At 39.8% G+C, this 17,997-nt stretch overlaps 1 protein-coding gene across 1 annotated transcript in view; it reads right to left on the reverse strand.

Annotated features, from left to right (window-relative positions):
* Positions 1-17,997, reverse strand: part of GALNT9 (polypeptide N-acetylgalactosaminyltransferase 9) — a gene marked incomplete at both ends in the record, with an annotated part of 141,789 nt that overhangs the window by 13,001 nt on the left and 110,791 nt on the right. The window contains one exon of the mRNA XM_084297368.1: positions 1,490-1,675. Coding sequence (XP_084153494.1) covers positions 1,490-1,675 — 186 coding nt within the window. The remainder of the gene's footprint in view (positions 1-1,489; positions 1,676-17,997) is intronic.

Raw genomic sequence — 17,997 nt, forward strand, 5'->3', positions numbered from 1 at the left:
TGGTGTAAATGCTTATTTAAATGTCTTTTCTATTCTCAGAATTTGTTTGCAGAAAGCATCAAGTAAACATATTTACCAAGATTACTTCTTTTTCATCTTCCTGTTAGAAAGTTACCATTTGTTCAAATGGATGCAGACACGGCCAAAATGTCCCTAAAAGCTTAAATGAACACTTCTTTGTCTTCCTTCTACTATCCTGGAAGTCTTGTGTGAGAAAGAAGTTAGGCAGTATTGCCTTGTTAAGGGAAAATAATTCTCTGCAATTACCTGTCATGCCGGAAGTAGCAACCAAAACACACCTTCAGAGATCTAACTTTCACCACAATACAGAATGTCCAATACTGAACAACAGTAAGTAAAACTCAAGTCTCTGAGTATCTAACATATTCAGGCATCACGTACAGAAAAAGAGAAAAATTGCTCCTTTAGATATATATATGTTTTTAAAAACACAACAGAAATTAATAAAAATTGGATTTGATATATTACCTAGGTATCAGAGCACAAGTAGGTATTTAGGACAAAACTAAATCTGGTGAAGTCTTTGCCAAGACTCTCACCACTTTGTTGGACTCTGGGTGGTAACTGTGAATGTTCACAAAGACACAGCTGGACTGGCATACTTTCCTGCTCAGGTAGGAGCATTGCCTGCTTCCATTTACTTCAAACCAATCATCTTTGGCCAAATCCCTCATATAAGGGTTAACTTTTTAGTTAAGTTATCACTAGTCACAGAACAGAGTACACTTCCCTTCAGCTGCTCTCCCTATGCCCCTCCACATGAATAATTTGGATACAAATACCACTGAAGGATACAACAGCAATCAGCTTCCACCTGACTGTGATATAACATGTATCTCTTCTCTTGAAGAATTATGCTCAGTGGAGATGCAGCATGTGATATACTTACAGAATCAAGTAATAAATTGAACCTACAGTTTATATAATATTTAGATTACATAGATTACTAGAGGTCCCCACACAATCTAGAATTCATACACACAGCAAGAAGCAGGATGCATCCACATTGCCACTCTCAGCCAGTAGACAATAAAGCTAGTTAACATGTGATTCTTTTATCACATACTTTGTTTTTTATGCTGGTGAGGTTCACTGAGCCTCATGATGAATCATGATATTTATTTATGGACAATTCTCCAGTCCTCACCACTGTAGCATATGAACACCTCCAAGTTTAATGGCATCCTAAATTAATGACTTCTTCTGAGGAAGTGCATAAACCTGAAACATCGTGCTCCAGTTAAATTATAAGTCTGTGTCACTGCTCCTGAGCATACAACAAAACTTACACAGAGGAAGCAAGTTTATGACAGAGCTCTGTACTGAGCATTCACCAGCTCAGAACTCTTCCTTCAGTTTTTTGAGTGCTGTATATGATTGCAGTAATATCCTTCACCTCTAAGAGCTAAGTAGGAACAAGTATCCACACTTCTGCCTTTGTTCAGGAGACAGCATGGCCTGTACTTACTGCCATGGGGATGTTCCATGCCATGTAAACATGCGACTTGAAGTCATCCATCCAGACCTCAGCAGCCCGCAGGGCGTTGCGCTTTGCATAGTAATCGATGTCATTGTTGTAGGGTTTCTTTGTGCGTTCGATGTGTGCCACACGAGAACAGGGTAACACCTCCATGCTTCCTCCACATTGCCAGACCTGGGAGAGTTTGAGGAAAGTCAACTGAATGATTTTTTATTTTATTTTTTTTAGGTGATGTGACTGCTTCTTTTGAGATGATGTACATACATTGTTCTCTAGTTGGAGATGGGTACTACTGAATAACGACTGCCTGACTTACCTGCTGTGAGGGTGAAACCCTTCCTGCCCTGAATTGACAAAAATGAGTACAAGGGGTGAATACTGCTGGCTGTGTTAGGTACAAAGATGTAGTTGTCATAAATACCCAAGTCCTTCCCCATAACGTCACTGTTCTTGGAACCATTAGGAAGAAGACAAATTGCAAGGTGGTAACCTGTACCATACAGACTAGTTTAACCTTGTTCTCGTTAGTGAAAATTCAACAAAAATCATTTGTATCACCTGGCTGTGTTTGCTCCTGTATGAGGGTTACTGTATCAGCTCTCCAAACCAACTAACAAACTGTCAATATCTTAAATGTGACTGCCATAAAAACCTAATGTTACATACTTAGCATACATTAGCATCTTAGGTGACCTATTCCACCCCACAGCCTTTTATGACAGGATTTGAACATTGACTTTAGGAAGGAAAAGGAAACACTATCTACATGCACAACACCAACAGATAGAAGCACGGAAACATACTTACATCCTCATTATAGAAACAGACTTGGATTGTGAGACGGTTATAATTATTATTCTAACCTAGCCCCTGCAGGCTTCACTGCTTTTCAGCACAGCAGTTCTCCTTCACAAACACACTTTGCCCTGCCTTCCTCAATAAGAAACACACTCTGACTTACCACATTAGCACAGGATGTCCCATGGAAACTTTATCCAAGAATATGACATGAGCATCAGCACAGAATGTTTTGCTAAAACCATTAACCTAAATGTGTCAATTTAGCAACAGAGGTCACTGCCACACTTGGCAGTGGACGTGAGGACAGCAAACATATTGCCTACCCTGTGCTTTGTGATGCCTGGCTCTCAGCTTTGAAGAGGAGCATGCAACAATGCAACAGTGAGGCTGGCTTCTTGCTCTCCTTCCCAGGCGGGGAGAAACCTCCCTGGTGCAGCTACCCCCAGGTTGAAGAGGACAGATAAAAGTGGCCAAGTGGAGACTGTACCGCCTTTCTGGACACTGCTGTACAAACATGGGGTAGTTTTTTCTTGTTGATTATTTACTCTCTGACCCCCATAGTGGGAAACACAGAGGAGCTGTCTCTAAGAATCGGTGAGGTTTGGAGTCACGCAGGGTCAGTGACGTTTGTGGTTCAATGCCCTCAGGTCTGCACCTAGTACTATTGCCTAGTTGAAATAAATAAAAGATATTAAAATATAAGAAATGATCCCCTGTTTTACAAGGCTGCCTTTTACTCAGCATAAGAGCCCATTTCCAGACCAAATGTGCTCCAGAACAAAAACCTGGGGCAGTTCTGCAGCTAACCTGCCTTCTCAGGGACAAAGATAAATTGCTTGGGAAGTGGCAGATAAAATCATCTCCTCCAGTTTGTGTTTTTTTTTTTTTTTTTTTTTTTAAATACATTGTTAGATAATACTTATTTGCTGCTTTCTGAGCAGTCCTGTAGTCAATCATTGGCCACAGGAATTTGCATTTGATAAATGAAATACGCCAAAAAACACACTGCTCATAAATTTGGACTGGCATATGCTGAGGGTTTCCAGTGCAAAGGGGAAGTGCTAAGAAAAAGAAAGAAAATAATTTATTTTCATGATCAGAAGGGTAGATGAGCAGTACACTTCAGTATACTCCTTTTGCCCAACCCATCCTGGCAGTCAGCTATTTAATGCACAGCACATTTTTCTTTCTCTTGATATGGTTAATGACCTTGTAATTTTTATTTATGTATTTTGGTACCAAGGGCAAATACATTATCTGAGCAATGGATTTATTACCTTCAAATGCTGGTGCTCATGCAAACCTGAAAAGGAAAAGGTACTAAACTGCAACATTAAAGGAAACAGTTTAGCTCATCTGTAAATTCAACACAAATAGTTATTTACTAGTGATTAATTCTCCCCATATGAAATCCACAGGGAACTCAGTCACCTGGCTTTGAAGAAAACAGGGAGGAGAAAAAAAAAAAGACAGCAGCAGCAGCCTCAGGCCAGATAATGCTCCCACTGTCAGCCAGGACCTGCGGTGCTCAGCAGGCAGCGTGAATTTGCACTGTGGTGCGACCACCCCATCTGCAGCCAGCTGGATTGCTTACATTTACATTCAGCCACCTCTTTCCTGTACCTTCCAGCCCCATTTTGCTCTTTAAAGAGAAAATATGTTAAAGAGAGAAAAGGAAGGAAACAGCCTCTATCAAAGGAGACAGATAGGAAATATTCAAGGAAACTCTGCCTCCTGTGACAATGCTCATTCACCCTGGATAACTGCTTCTTTTTCCTGGGGATGCCTAACTTCTCTTTTAGCACAAGTGGGAAGCGTTTCCCTGGTAAGGATGTGATGTCCAATGCTAGAGAAAGAGAACTGGAGATAAAGCACATGGGGCGAGGAGGCCGTTAGATACCTGTGTTACACCAGGTGGACATCGTTGTGCCACCATTTATCTGCATTCCAGATGAACACCACAGCTGCTTGACTACGGGTCATTTCCAGCCAAAGGAGGTCTCCTGTTTCACTCCCTGAGGTTGGCTGCCGTCCAGCGGGGCATGGACGTGACTGTCACCTCATCCATTTCAGTGCACAGTTAAGTAAAGAGCAAAGCTTTTCTCCTCTCCCTTTCAATCCCAATGATTCATCTCACACAAAATAAAAGAGTTTCAGTAGTACAACCACATACATGCACCCAAAACTGGCCAAGATCTCGGTAGTTTACAGTAGTCACATAAGATTTAGGTGAAGGCTCAGGTCTTGTGTCTTAATCAAGAGGATGAGGAGCGCTACCCTGCTGGTTATGGAATTGAAAGATATGCATGATTCGGAAAGCCATTGCCTGTCTGCTCTGACTAAAAGAAGTCTTTGAAATATGATGAAAGATGAAAGGATGGAGAAGGTTTTACTGTGTAAAACAGATGAGAGAGAGGTGAGTTGGCAGTTGCCCCTGAACCTGGTTGATTCTCCTGCTCTTTTCATTCCCCAAACTGTATTGAACAACCCATTTTTAACAGTATTAACCCATTTCTCTCCACATCTAATTGAGAAATTATGTCAAAAAATAATGACATGCATTTATATAACATTTATCAAACAGAGTTCTTAAAGTGCTTTACTGTGTGAAGCAAACCTGCAGACACTTCAAACCCACACCTGAGGTAACCACTAATCCTCAGTGAAACGCTCAGCTTACAGATGATCAGGATCTCATCTTCGCAGCTGCCAAAAAGTCCAAGCCTGATGCCTCTGGCATCAATAATGTAGACCTGAGCTTTTCTTGCTACCTTTTGATATGAAGCATTTTTGAAACAAAAACATCTATGGGAGAGATGGTTACATATGAGAGCTTCACTCCTACCCGACTGGTGGTGAGAGACAGGTAAAGCAGCAAAGGGAATTTATTTTTACCCATGAGCATAAAATGATGCCCAAATCCCCCGAATCACATTTCAGGCAGTCAGAGACAAACTTCCATATCTTTGGCTATCTTCTGCGGTAAGAGTACTCCCTAACTCTAATATTGACTTGACAGCATTAATTACATATATGCGTTTCAAGGTTCATTTACTGAGAATGTGGGAGTCAAACGGTCTCTCTGAGCCTCTCCCTGCAGGGGTGCAACATCACTGAAAGGCAAACTCAGCCTTTTGATCCCCAAGGAGAGGCAAATCCCTAACAGTAAGCTTTGTTTCTGGCATTGCACTCATCAAACCTTTATTCTAGGCAAACAGCAGAGGCTGCACTGAAAGTAAGGTAGATACAGGCTCAGAAGATGCCCCAGGAACAGGGCAACAGCTCCAGCTGATGAGCAGCAAGAGCAGAGAAGCAAATGGGCTTCTACTTCGTGTGCTTCTCTGCTCAGTGCAGCTGCCGCAGCCCAGGGATTTGGCTTTTCCTCCACGAGCATCACACTGTGCAACATTTTAAGACATGATCAAGTAATTCCAAGAGACACTCAATTTATTTGCTAATTGTACTTAATTTCAGCATTGCTCTTTAGGCTGCTATAAACAAAATTGATAGCAATATAAATGTTACCATAGCTGTGTTACCTTAGCATTTTTACTGCTAATTATCTCAATCAACTTTTCTATAAACAGACATATTAAGTATTAAGAAGAATAAGTACCCACATCAGGGATGAATTACACATGGAATGATAATGTTTGTGGTTTGTGCTACAATGATTTACCTACGCTAATTATTAGCTATTCCTGTGCACCTGAGATATGGCTGTCCTACAATATAAGCATTGTACTATACCTATATTGTACATTATAAAATAAAATAGTCAGAAATTATATTGTATTTGTCAAAGAAAAACCAAGATGAGACCATAACTTGTTTACCATGACCTAAAGCTATGTATCACCAAAGTTCTGCAAATGAAGGTCAGGAACATGATTTTAAAAGGCTAATAGATCCCTATGTCTGAATTGTTGCCAAACAAGAAGAAACTTTCTGAGAAAGTAGATTTTTCCATTTTTACTTCCTGATGAAGGTCCAAAGTATAAATTTTTGTGAGGTTAAAAAAGAAAAAAAATCAGCTTCCGAAAAACTCAGAAAAGTTCTTAAAATAACTTCATCCAAAATATTTAAAAAAATTTAACGACATCCAAAAAAAGGAAGGACAAAGAGGAAAAAAAAAAAAAAAAAGGGAGAAAAACACTTTTGATAAAAACCAGGCATTTTGGGAATGAAAGTAGGAGGTGAGAAAGTGCAATGTAAAATTCCTTCAAAACGATTGGCCCTTTTGGTCACAAAACAGTTTCAAATAAAAAACAACAACAACAAAAACACAAAAACAAACAAACAAACAAAAAAACCAAACAAATAAAAAAACCACACACCCAAAAGCCTGGCAGCCTGGTCACCATTGACGCAGGATGTACAGCTGAGGGACTGCTGGGACAATCAGTTCCTGTCATGGCAATACACAGAGAGCACAGTGCTGGCACAGCTGGCAGCCCTGCATGTCAGACATTTGCACTAGTGCCACGTCTGCCCGGCGGATGTCAGAGCTCACCACCACCACGGGGTTTAATGCTCAGCTGAACCATCTGCAAGGCCCTCACTGATTGCAGGGAGGGCTCTAACTCTCCTTGGAGTTAGTCCCCTGTAAACTGAAAAGAACCCCACGTTACCTTCAGCCATTTATATATATATATATATATAAATATATAAATATATAAATATTCTATTTATTTATTTATTTTTATGAAAATGTGTGTTTACCAACTAATGACTCATTACTTCCAAAAATGGCAACAAAATTCCAATATTCTGTGGCCATTCCTGTGTGTGCTTTTAGGAGACAAGGTAAGTGCAAACTACAAGCAATTAATGGTAGAGGTTATTCATTGCTTCTTTCAGTATAGCTACAGAAAAGGTTACATATGACGTTATTTCACTCTACTAAGCCAACTGCACAAGGATATTTAATTTAGCAGAAATGTTCTCAAAATTAAAAGGTAAAAAATAAAGTTGGATTGGTATGAGGACACAGTTAATTCTCTGAATTTAGAAAACTTGAATTGGAAAGACAGACCGTGATCTCTAAGAACTTTCCCTAAAATCAAGCAGTTAATGAGATTTGGAATAATCCGAGGCTTCATTGTTAGCACACTCTCTGGAGGCAGCACCAGAGGGGACCAGTACCATACAGCTGGCAATGGTGTCACAGCAAATTGGTGTTTTATCCTTTTCCAGAAACCTGCAGCACCTTCGGCAGTCCTTTGCTGAAAGGTATAATCACGGCCTACATCTTCCAGCAGTATGAAAATGCCAAGAATCAGCTCCACAACGTGCATGTGGCAGCAGGTCCCTTCATTTTCTGTTTGCCCAGCAGATTGTCACTTGGCATTTCTACAGTGGTTTCTGCCAGGGGCAGCGCTTCAGAGCTGGACATTCAGCACATCCTAAAAGGGGACTTTTATGCTGGAACTGGACCCTGATATTTCATAAAACCAGTTCTGAACTCTACCTGAGCACCGCTACAGAGAAATAACCTTTCAGATTTCGGATCTTCTCTTCTGCATGAAGCCAACAGATGAGATGGAAGGAGTTTTTAAAACGGTGCAGATATCCATGGTTTATGATATACCAGCACGGGAATTCTTAGAAGTCAGCGATCTCATTTTTTTTTCATTTTTCAAAGCAAAGCCTATCAAAGATAGGCTTCCAGACTACCCCCACACACCTGCGGCTGGACTGGAAAGGATTTTCCTATCATGAAAGAATCATGAAAGAATTTTCAAATGTTTCAGAAATTTTGCTGACCTAAATTGTCAAGAATAACATAAATCTTAAATATTTTCACTATCTGAAACACAGGCACTTTGTCACCTCTAGCCCTCCGCCCCCAATTATCCCAAAATGTTCTGCTTAAATTGAACCAGTGATGTTTTTGAGATGTTCTGTGTTAAAAGCTTTTTTTTTTTTTTTAATTATTTTATTTTTTATTTTTAAAATATAAACATACTCCAAACCGTAAGGTCAGTTTAAATCAAAACACTCACACCTTTGTTGCAAAAATAGCAAAACCCGATCTTTCAACAACATTAAAAAATATATTTGATATGATTTAGAAACTATCAAAACACAGCCTTTTCCACCGGAGTATTTTTGCTTTAATTTACCAGCTGGAAATGCCCCCCACATCTGCCCATTAAATATGAAGGATGCCAGTGGGCTCACAGCCCTTTTCAGAGTACAAACGGCCTGAAGATGAGGATGCCTTGCACGATGACAGACCACCCAAATGAGGGGATCGGACAGAGTGCTCACATTCTGGCTCCTCAAGGTGAAAAAAAGTAAGTATTTTCTGGCAAAAGACGCAATGCCTGAAGGGCAGGAGGATGCACAAGTCAGGTGGTAAATTCACAACAACTGATACTGCCAGGCCCTTCTCAGCTCCTTTAACATCACTGCGTAAAATAAAGTCCACATGTACACAAAGCTACAGGAAAATGACTACTCTGATGAAGTCAAACAAAAACCTAACTCTTAACATTAAAAACATGCTTAGGAAGATGATGCTATTTCTTTGGCCTCTCTCTAGTCAGCCATGGACCAAAAAGATCTAAATCAGAAATCATCCTTCAAATAAAATTTGAAACACGTCAATAAGGTCTTTTACCTCCCAGTGCACTGGAGCCCTCTACTTATCCTTCAGTCCTTAACGGATGTGGCAATTCTTCTAACACCCACTCTAGAAGCAGCAAATTAGCATGAATATAGCGCGTTTATGAATCTTGCACCTCTGATATTTACAATTTATGTAGCTTGCTGAAAATTGATATTTCAGAGTAATTTATAGCCTGACATTTTATTTTTTTCTAATGGGGTTTTATGGATACTCTTTCTTCTATGTATTCTCAGTGCTGACTAGAGTGTCATATTTACTCAGATGTGCTAGATAAAGTGCTCTCTCTCTGTTTTTCAGTTAATTTTGGAAGCTGTTTGAAACTAGGGAGCTGTCATAATCAGACACGTCATATGGAAAAATTAATCACGTGGTCTCATGTTGTTCATTGACAGCATTTTTATGATCACCTTTATAGACAGCTACAAGTATGATTTTAAAAAGTCCGATCTCTTCGACCTCAAAATCATCTGTGCTATTTAATAGTGCACTTACAAAGCAAAACGTCTTTCCATGCTGGGACAAAACAGCCTACATCAGAGAGACTTTGGCAGTCAAAGAAATAACTGAAAAAGGAATAAATCACATCTCAAGATTCACAGATCATATGTTTTGTTAAAGATTACAGTATAAGCATCTGACCAGTGCCTGCAGATTAAAGGACCCAGATGGGGCCTTGCTTGACTGACTGATCGTGTCTTTCTCTGCTGCAATCCTGGACTTCATGATTTCAGCTCCTCCTAGCAGCTGTTTATAGATAACCTGCTAACAGCAGATATACAAGGCAGAGTGAGACAAAAATCTCATGCATAAAAGCTATTTCTGTCACGAGAACAGTCTTATCACACAGATGTGTAAATACCTAGGCCCACTGCTCTTGCTGCCGTATGAATCTGGGAACGCACAGCAGCATTTGCAGACTGCTGATCTGGGAGGGCTGAATTCCATGGGGGGATCTTCTCGTGTTTTGTTCCTGGCTCATGCAGCTTCCATAGCATAAACTTAAAGAAGTACAGATCCGGAGAATACAGTGGATGCAGTCATGACTAATGCATCTGGCACTAGTATTATCTCATGATTATTATTATTATTTCAATTGCCACAGTGATGAACGCATGGAAGCTGGTTGCTTTTTGAGGAACTTATGATGAATTTCAAGGGCATGCTGTCAGAAGCTCTTGCAAAGTCATCTACTGTGAGGTTTTGTGGCAGATTCAAAATGGAACTTTTTCTTTATAGGACAGTAAAAAATTCATTTCACAGCTACTCAACTAACCCTTAAAATCTGTTAGAATTGATTGAGGTTTGACCTCTTAGTTTTGTTCCCTTGGGGCTTTCTAACATTTATAGATAAATCGCTTTTTGACAAAAAAGGCAATAGGACCATAATGATCCTGCAATGAGACACTCAACTCATGCACATTTCTAAAAGTTCTCTGGTGGCTGTTCAGTAGCAAATCTAGAGGTTGTCCTTTACATATTTCTTAGAGGTTACACAGAAGCCAGCTAAGATCTCAGATGTGACAGTAGTGAAAAGTTAAAACCCTCCTGTTTACCCTCTTGTAGGAAAAAAATAGATCAGAATGATGAAATTGAAACATAGTCTAGAGAAACTCACACTCAGCAACTGCTATCTTGCTGCAAATATAAATTGTGTGTGTAAAGGACTAAGTCTGATAAATTAATAGACTGGCTGCTACAGGAGGGAGAAGATGATTTAAAATATTAAAAGTGTCCCACATACCTCAAGCAATAATCCAATCTTCATAAACCCATATTTTGCACATTTTGCAAAGGATGGTGCACCTTTGACACAGGCATGCCTAGGAAAGAAGTTGATGCTTTTATGTGTAAAGCAGAATTCCCTTCTGTGAAAAACTGTATATTCTCTCAACTGTCTTGGCGATGGGGGATGGAAATTGCCCAAAGAACTTCAGAGAAACGAGAACGGACTGACACTGCTCAACCTAGCTGGAAACAGAACATTGCACAGGTTTGTGCTTGAGATACAGATTTCCAATATGCATTACCTGGGATGGCAAAGACTAAACTACTACCCCAACCCAAAGTGGTTCTGCAATTCTTGTTTTCAGACAGAAAAATTCATCCATAACTGCAGTGATACTGGACAAGAACACCTGCTACGATAAGACCGTTTCCAGAGGAACTGGTGAGAAGGTTTCACAGCCAAGTAAAGCATAGCAGGAATTAAGCACAACGTCAACATGACAGCAAAATGCAGCAAGGTCTGTAGTCAGAGAAATACTAGGAGAGCTCACACAGACACCAGCCTTCACTGATGGGCTCTGGAACCTGCTCACCATTCCCAAACCTGATCTCTGAGGATTCATGTGGCTGGGAAGCAGATCCTGCTTCTGGGGATCCTGACATCTACCACTGTCGTTGCTGCCAGCCTTTGGAGCAGCTAAGCACTGTTTGTCTGCCATCAGGCTCATTGGCATAATCACTTAGAGATGACATTCATGTCTGACAGGACAGGCAGCATGAAGGATGGAAACAGGGAGAAAGGACAGTCTATCCAAGGGCTCGTTATTCGTTTTTAAAGACTTTTTTTCTTAGCAAATGCATGCAGTTGGCATCTCAATTGCTTCATGAGATGTTAACAGTCCCTATCACATAAAGATATACCCCTTAACTTCACAGAATAGCCATGATAACTCTGCTTTCTCTGAATTCTCTTCAAGTCTGAAAGAAGCTGCAGATGTCTTCTCCTGCTGTAATTCCAGATATGTTGGGTTTTGCAGCCCTAACCATTTTTCCTTGCATAAAGTAAATGCAGGATGGTATCTCTAGTTTGGTAATTGTCCCAGCCAGATGCTCCTCATAATGTATTATTTGAAGAATACATCTGATGAAAATTGCTTTCTATCTTTTTTGCAAATTTACTCAACTTTTTCCCAAATCAATAGAACCACCACCAGTCATTTCTGCAAAGCTGTCAATGCAGACACTGTTTGTACTGTAACTTAAAATTCAACAAATTGGTCTTGGAAAAACGCAATCCACCTGGGATTCATGGAAGAGCATTAAAGACCAGACCATCATCCTTGTTCCTCACTTCTCATTCACGTGATTGCTTCCCAAAAGACTGCAAAGAAAATCTCCCTCTAAATTTAAGCTTCAGCAAAGGATAAAGGCATGCGTACGTTAAGCTGACACCAGAAAATCTGCAGCTGAGCTCCCACAGCATTTAAATTCTTAGGAAAACACTTATACTGCCAGACGCCAAGCTTTACTAACCTGCTGCCAAAACACCAAATGATGCTGACTAGTCAATTTGAAACTTTTCAAGAAAGAAGAACTGGTGCACACAACTGCATTAAGTACAGTGCTCGCTTGGATGCTGCTTAAAAGAGACTGAAGACAAGATGTGCTGGGCTTGACAGAAGGCCAAACCAGGCTGCAGCACACTGTCAGATGCCAGAAGAAGAGCAGGAGTACTGCAGGTCAGAGTAGGGGGTGCCTTACTTGACTTGTGTAGGTGTTCACATGGTGCTTCCATGAAACTTCTTGAAGAATGCAGAACTAACAGAGAACAGAACTGGGGCACTTCCTAAAAACAGCATTTATAAAAACATTGCATTTGGCCACATTTGTCATTGGTGTCTCCATTTCCACTAGCATATGTCAAGATCAGTATATTCCTCAATCACTCTGCTGCTCAATCACTGCCTGCAAAAAAAAAAAAACAAACCAAAACAAACAAACAAAAAACCCAAAGCCTGAAACCTATTAACCATGCTGGTATCTGGAATATGGCTTTCTAAACCTTTTACTTCCTATTGGGAAAAAAAAAAAAAAAAGAAAAATCTAAGAACAGTAGGTGACACTTAGCCATAGTATACATTTAGTCCATAAATAATTAAATTCCCTTGAGGTTTATAAGACTCTATATTAACAAACCTGCTCCTACAGATAACATAGCCAGGCACTCTGCTTTTGATCTGAAGTCAATTCCTACCCTAGCCAGGGTAGTCACATATGGACGCTGTTCATAAAGCAATAACTCTTTTCTACAAGAAACTCATCTCCCCAGTGGGGGAAAAAAATAATGTGGTAAAGGACTAGCAAATTTGGTTAAATCCCATCACATTCATACATTAAACATATCTCTGAGATAGAGGTAAAGGCAAAGATTGTCATATTTAGATGCATTTTCTCTGTACCTAGTTTAGGTTCAGGCTTGGGCTTTAGATCTGTGGTCAAATGGGGAAAGCCTTTAAGCTTTTGAGGGATTGTTTTACATTTCAAACCCCTTCCCATTTTAATGTGGTATCTCAGGTAACATTTCTTTATTTCTTCTGCCTAATTTAAAGCAAAAAATGGGTGTCCAACCCTGAAACAAGATTAAAGGCTCCTGATAAAGCCAGGTTCTAGGATTAAAACATCCATGCTTGAATCCTGTGGACTTGATTTATACTATAAATGAACCAAATTTCAAATTTAAGCTTTTAAAACTCAGAAAGAAATCAAGAGAAGAAATTATATTACAAGTTTGGAGTCTATCATATCAGAGCATGTCACAGCTGAATTACAGAATGGCTGAGGTTGGAAAGGACCTCTGAAGTTCATCTGATCCAACCCCCCCCCAGCTCAAACAGGCCTACCTAGAACAGGATGCCCAGGACTACATTCAGATGTTTTTTGAACGTCTCCAAGGATGGAGGCTCCACAACCCCTTTGGTCAACCTCTCAACACTTTGATTTCAATCAATTTTCTTCCAAATGGCAAATGCAATGGTATAGGATGCCTATCCTAGTATGTCTGGGAGATAAACTACTTTTAACCTTGCAGAAAGGGCAGGCACACAGCATGTAACTCAAAGGTGCCTTTTCTGAAAAAGATGTTAACCTAAAATTAGGCAGAACATCTAACAGCATCTCCAGTCACTACCTAAGCTCAGTCAGGATGAAAGTAAAATGCAAGAGTTCAACTTTTTATTTCATTGTTTTTAAATCAAAGCGAGTTCTCAGTGTTCTTGTGTAATTTCATTAGTTCACATTTTTAGTCTTTTGCTAGAGGAATAAATACTTACTGCACATTGAACCTTCAGTAAGAAGTCTGAGAAATGATAAAATGCTTCCTGGCACTTCAGCTGCCAGAGACCACAGGGAGGAAGAAAAAACTGAGTGGAATTTATTGATGCTTCCATTAGAATAAAGTCATTCTTGAATTAATATATATATATATATGTATATTTAAACAGACTGGCTAATGAAGTGATCACAAAAGGTCCTTTCAAAGGAGCCCAAGTGGAGTCATCCTCATTCGTTTTCTCTTTCCTCCACAGTCCCTTAAACGATCTTTGCATATTGTCTGCACTAAATCCTGCAGGGTTGCTATTTTATTTTAAAGAAAAAAGCTTTTAGGCTGTGAGGGATTCATTCAGCAAGAGCTATTATGCTTATTGTGACTCTGCTGCAGAGCCAAGGGATTTACTATGTGCTCATTAGATCCTGCTTTGTTCCAAAACAATCTTTTACAATGCAAATTTTAGCATGCTGATCTACTTAGAATAATACATTCAAACAAAGGCTATTAAAGTAAAAGCCTTTTCTAACACAGAAACACTGCAAACTCAGATTAATTACTAATATTTTAGACCATGAAGACATCTGGGGTCTCAGCTTGAATCCAGCTTTGAACATGGTCACAAGAAGCCACGGTGACTTCGTGTTCCTAACGGGTACAAAGACATACCATGGGCAGCCACAGAGCTCAGAGGGCACGTTATGAAGCCATCATAGATGAGGCTGCCAGTTGGCCTCTTGGTGGTTAGCACATAAAAAGGATTGATTTGTTCAAGTGTTGGCACCTGAAGTGGAGAAGTGTTGCCAGCAGAGATGTTCATTCACCGGGACGTCTGAAGGAAGATACCTGAGATGGGATGCAGGAGTTCTCCATCAGCCCTGCTATGTAACCATCTGCAGCGCAGTGCCAATGAAAAATAAGAGGAAAAAAAGACAAACATAGCTTGAAAAATGGCCGAATGGAGCAGAAACAACTCACTGAGTTCTGAAGCTGGTTTTTAAGCCCTCAGGGAGCTGTGCCAGTTCCCATCTCTTGGGAGCAGTCTCTGAATTTAAGTTTGTCACCTGTGACCCACAGGGTTATTGATGGTGTAGGGAACACTCTTGTTTTTCAGAGCATTAATTCTATCTCTTTCCTCCTCTGTGACCTTCCCAAGGGAGCAGTTGTACGAACGCAGAACGATGAATATTATCATCTAGGAGATATACCTGATAGCCAATCTTAATAGTTCCATAAATCTCACTAAGTCTTAGCACTTCAAGTGTACAACAGAGATAATACAGCCATAAGGAAAAGCATGAACCCATCTCTCATAAGTACAGAAAACAGCCAGTCTACTGACACTGCATTAAAGCTTTCTCTCTTATACTCCGATTAGTGGCACTCAGGCTGGAGGTAAATATTTTTTATTATTATTATTCATTTTTATTTATTTATTTTTTTTTTTAGTAAAAACTAATCTCTAGGAGGATAACTAATAAAAGGGAGGTGAGTGATAAGGAAAAATTTAGCTAGCAGAAGGACCGACAAATCACTATAGTAATTCCAGACATCCTTTCCCACACTCCCATCCTAAATCAACTCAGCAAGCTAAACATGTAATTTATATTAAAAAAACAAACACACAAATCATCACCTCGTTATATTGGACAAGTCTATCTGGTGGGAATAGGCACCTGCTCACTAAACCAACACATGATTATTGTATTCAGGTGACACCTTCTTTTCTCCAGTAAATTCTTAATAGACATAAAATGCAGATGTGTGTGAGCATGACGTTCACTGGGAACACTTATTTACTTCAACTGACAGACCCAAGATTAAGATTCCTTTCCCAGATAACACATAAACCTCCCAGTGCTATAGGGAGGAAACGGAGGAGAGCTGCCCATAGACAACAGGAATATGGTAACTGGGAAGGAGAAAATCAGAACTGATCTAGACTAAGGCCACCACTGAAACACATCCCTGAAGACATGCCTCTGACTTGGGCTGCCTTTCCACCCAGGCACAGCTACCTTTGGAAGCTACTAGAGTTGTAAGAACGAAAAAAATAATAATAAAAGAACACCCCAGAGTGCCAAAAACCATACGAGGGTTACAATACATGGACTTCACATTTCTGACTGAAGGACAGTGCACATCTGGAACAATTTTTGGTTATCTTGGAGCAAAGTCACATAGGCAAAGAAGAGGAATTTTAGGAGCAGCACTATTATGTCCTAGTCATTCATTCTGCTTAAATGCTTTATTGCTACTGTTAATGGACAGATAACAGCATTAATCACGGGCTGTGAAACGACTGACAAACGAAGCTGTTTCATCTGAACAGAATGCTTTATGCATTGCCTAAGGAGCTGGTAAAGGGATGTGATTTGGGTAAAATCACACATGCAAAAAAGCTGTTTGTGATTTTGATGGACAATTCCCTGGAGAATATCCAAATCCTGGGACTGCAAAGTGGGCTGTGACATTTATAGGTTTGTTGCCTCTCCAGGGAAATTTGAAGGAGGTGTATCACCAGGCACAGGCTTATATTGGCTCTTCTCATTCCGTTTCTTCAGGATCAGTTATCCCCAGATATAAGGAGTAATGCTAAAGCTTGCTTTAATTGACAAATTCTTTTGTGTGGAGGATTTTTTGTTTGATTTGTTGCATAATGAGACCAAGAGAAATTAATTGATGGTGACACCATTCATATTTTCACTATCTTAAACTAAACAGAATATTTTCCGTCTAGCACAAGAACGTGGGAAATTTGGCAGTATTTTTCCCAAGAGCTAAAAACGTCCTCACAATCGAACACTGTAAATATTAGCTTCATCTTATTGGGAAGATAGTGTCCTATATTATTAAAGTGCTGAGCAAACAAAGGATGCTCTTTGTTTGCAAGAGATTTCTAAAAGTTAAATAGATATAAATACAGATATGGTTTCAAAGATGTGCTTAGTGTTTCAAGGTGCTTGGCAACTCAAAATTTAATTTCAGATCATGCAAAGTGTTTCAATATCAGAAAAAAATTAAGAATGTAATTTAAAAATGTTTATTCTCAATAGATGAATTTAGATACAAAGTGTTCTTTTGCCAAATATGCATTCTTTAAAAGAATGCTTGGAAAAAAAAAAATACTGTCCCATTATAGACTAAAAGAACATCACTTGATTACTAAGAGAACACTGAAGCTTACATTTTGGCTTTTTATAGCTTCCATAATTGAGTCATTTACAACAAATCCTCACTCCTAGGCTGTGAACTTACATACCAATCTTCTGATCTGAGCAGATTCTATATGCCCATCAGTTAGGGACAGACTTGAAAATAAATGATGTAGAAGAAAGCTCCACGCTTTGAACCAAGTCCATGTTCTTCACCTTGGATTTAGCACGTCTTGCTAAGCCAAACAGAAAGCTAATCTTCAGCTAAAAGAATTTCACCTAAACTAATTCGTTCTGCTTCCCTGTGTTGGACAGCCTCACGTTGAACCACATGGTGACATTATCCCACTGGGAATCGGCAGCAGCTCTGTCCCTGCTCTTGGAGACAGCTGTAAAACACAGCTCAGCAGAGGTCAGAAATGCTTTGAATTGTTGTTCCTTACTTTTATGTGAGGACTTTCATCCTGACACCTGGAGGTGATTTGCACACACCCGCTCTGAGCAGGGAGAACAGCAGCACAATTTAATATTCTAGGAGATAGAAAGGGATGTTTTCCATGCCACCTCTGATGACTCTGTTCTTACCAAAATCCATTGCCTCTGTGGGCTTCTTGCTATGGAAAAGATTAGAAGAATTTGGATATCTGTCTCGCTCTTTACCAGGAGAGTGATGAGGGTTTCAGAGCATGCTTAGATGACCGGTTCACACAGCATGCTCAGCCCTTCACCTCAATTTGGTGTTTATTTTCCCTTCCCTGGCCCAGCAGAGAATTCATACCCCTGCATTCCACGTACAGCTAGATGCAGAAGGGGATTGCAGAGCAAATACACACTCACATGCATGGCACCATTTGAC

Source organism: Netta rufina, assembly GCF_964035555.1.
Source record: "Netta rufina genome assembly, chromosome: 17".
Lineage (NCBI taxonomy): Eukaryota > Metazoa > Chordata > Aves > Anseriformes > Anatidae > Netta > Netta rufina.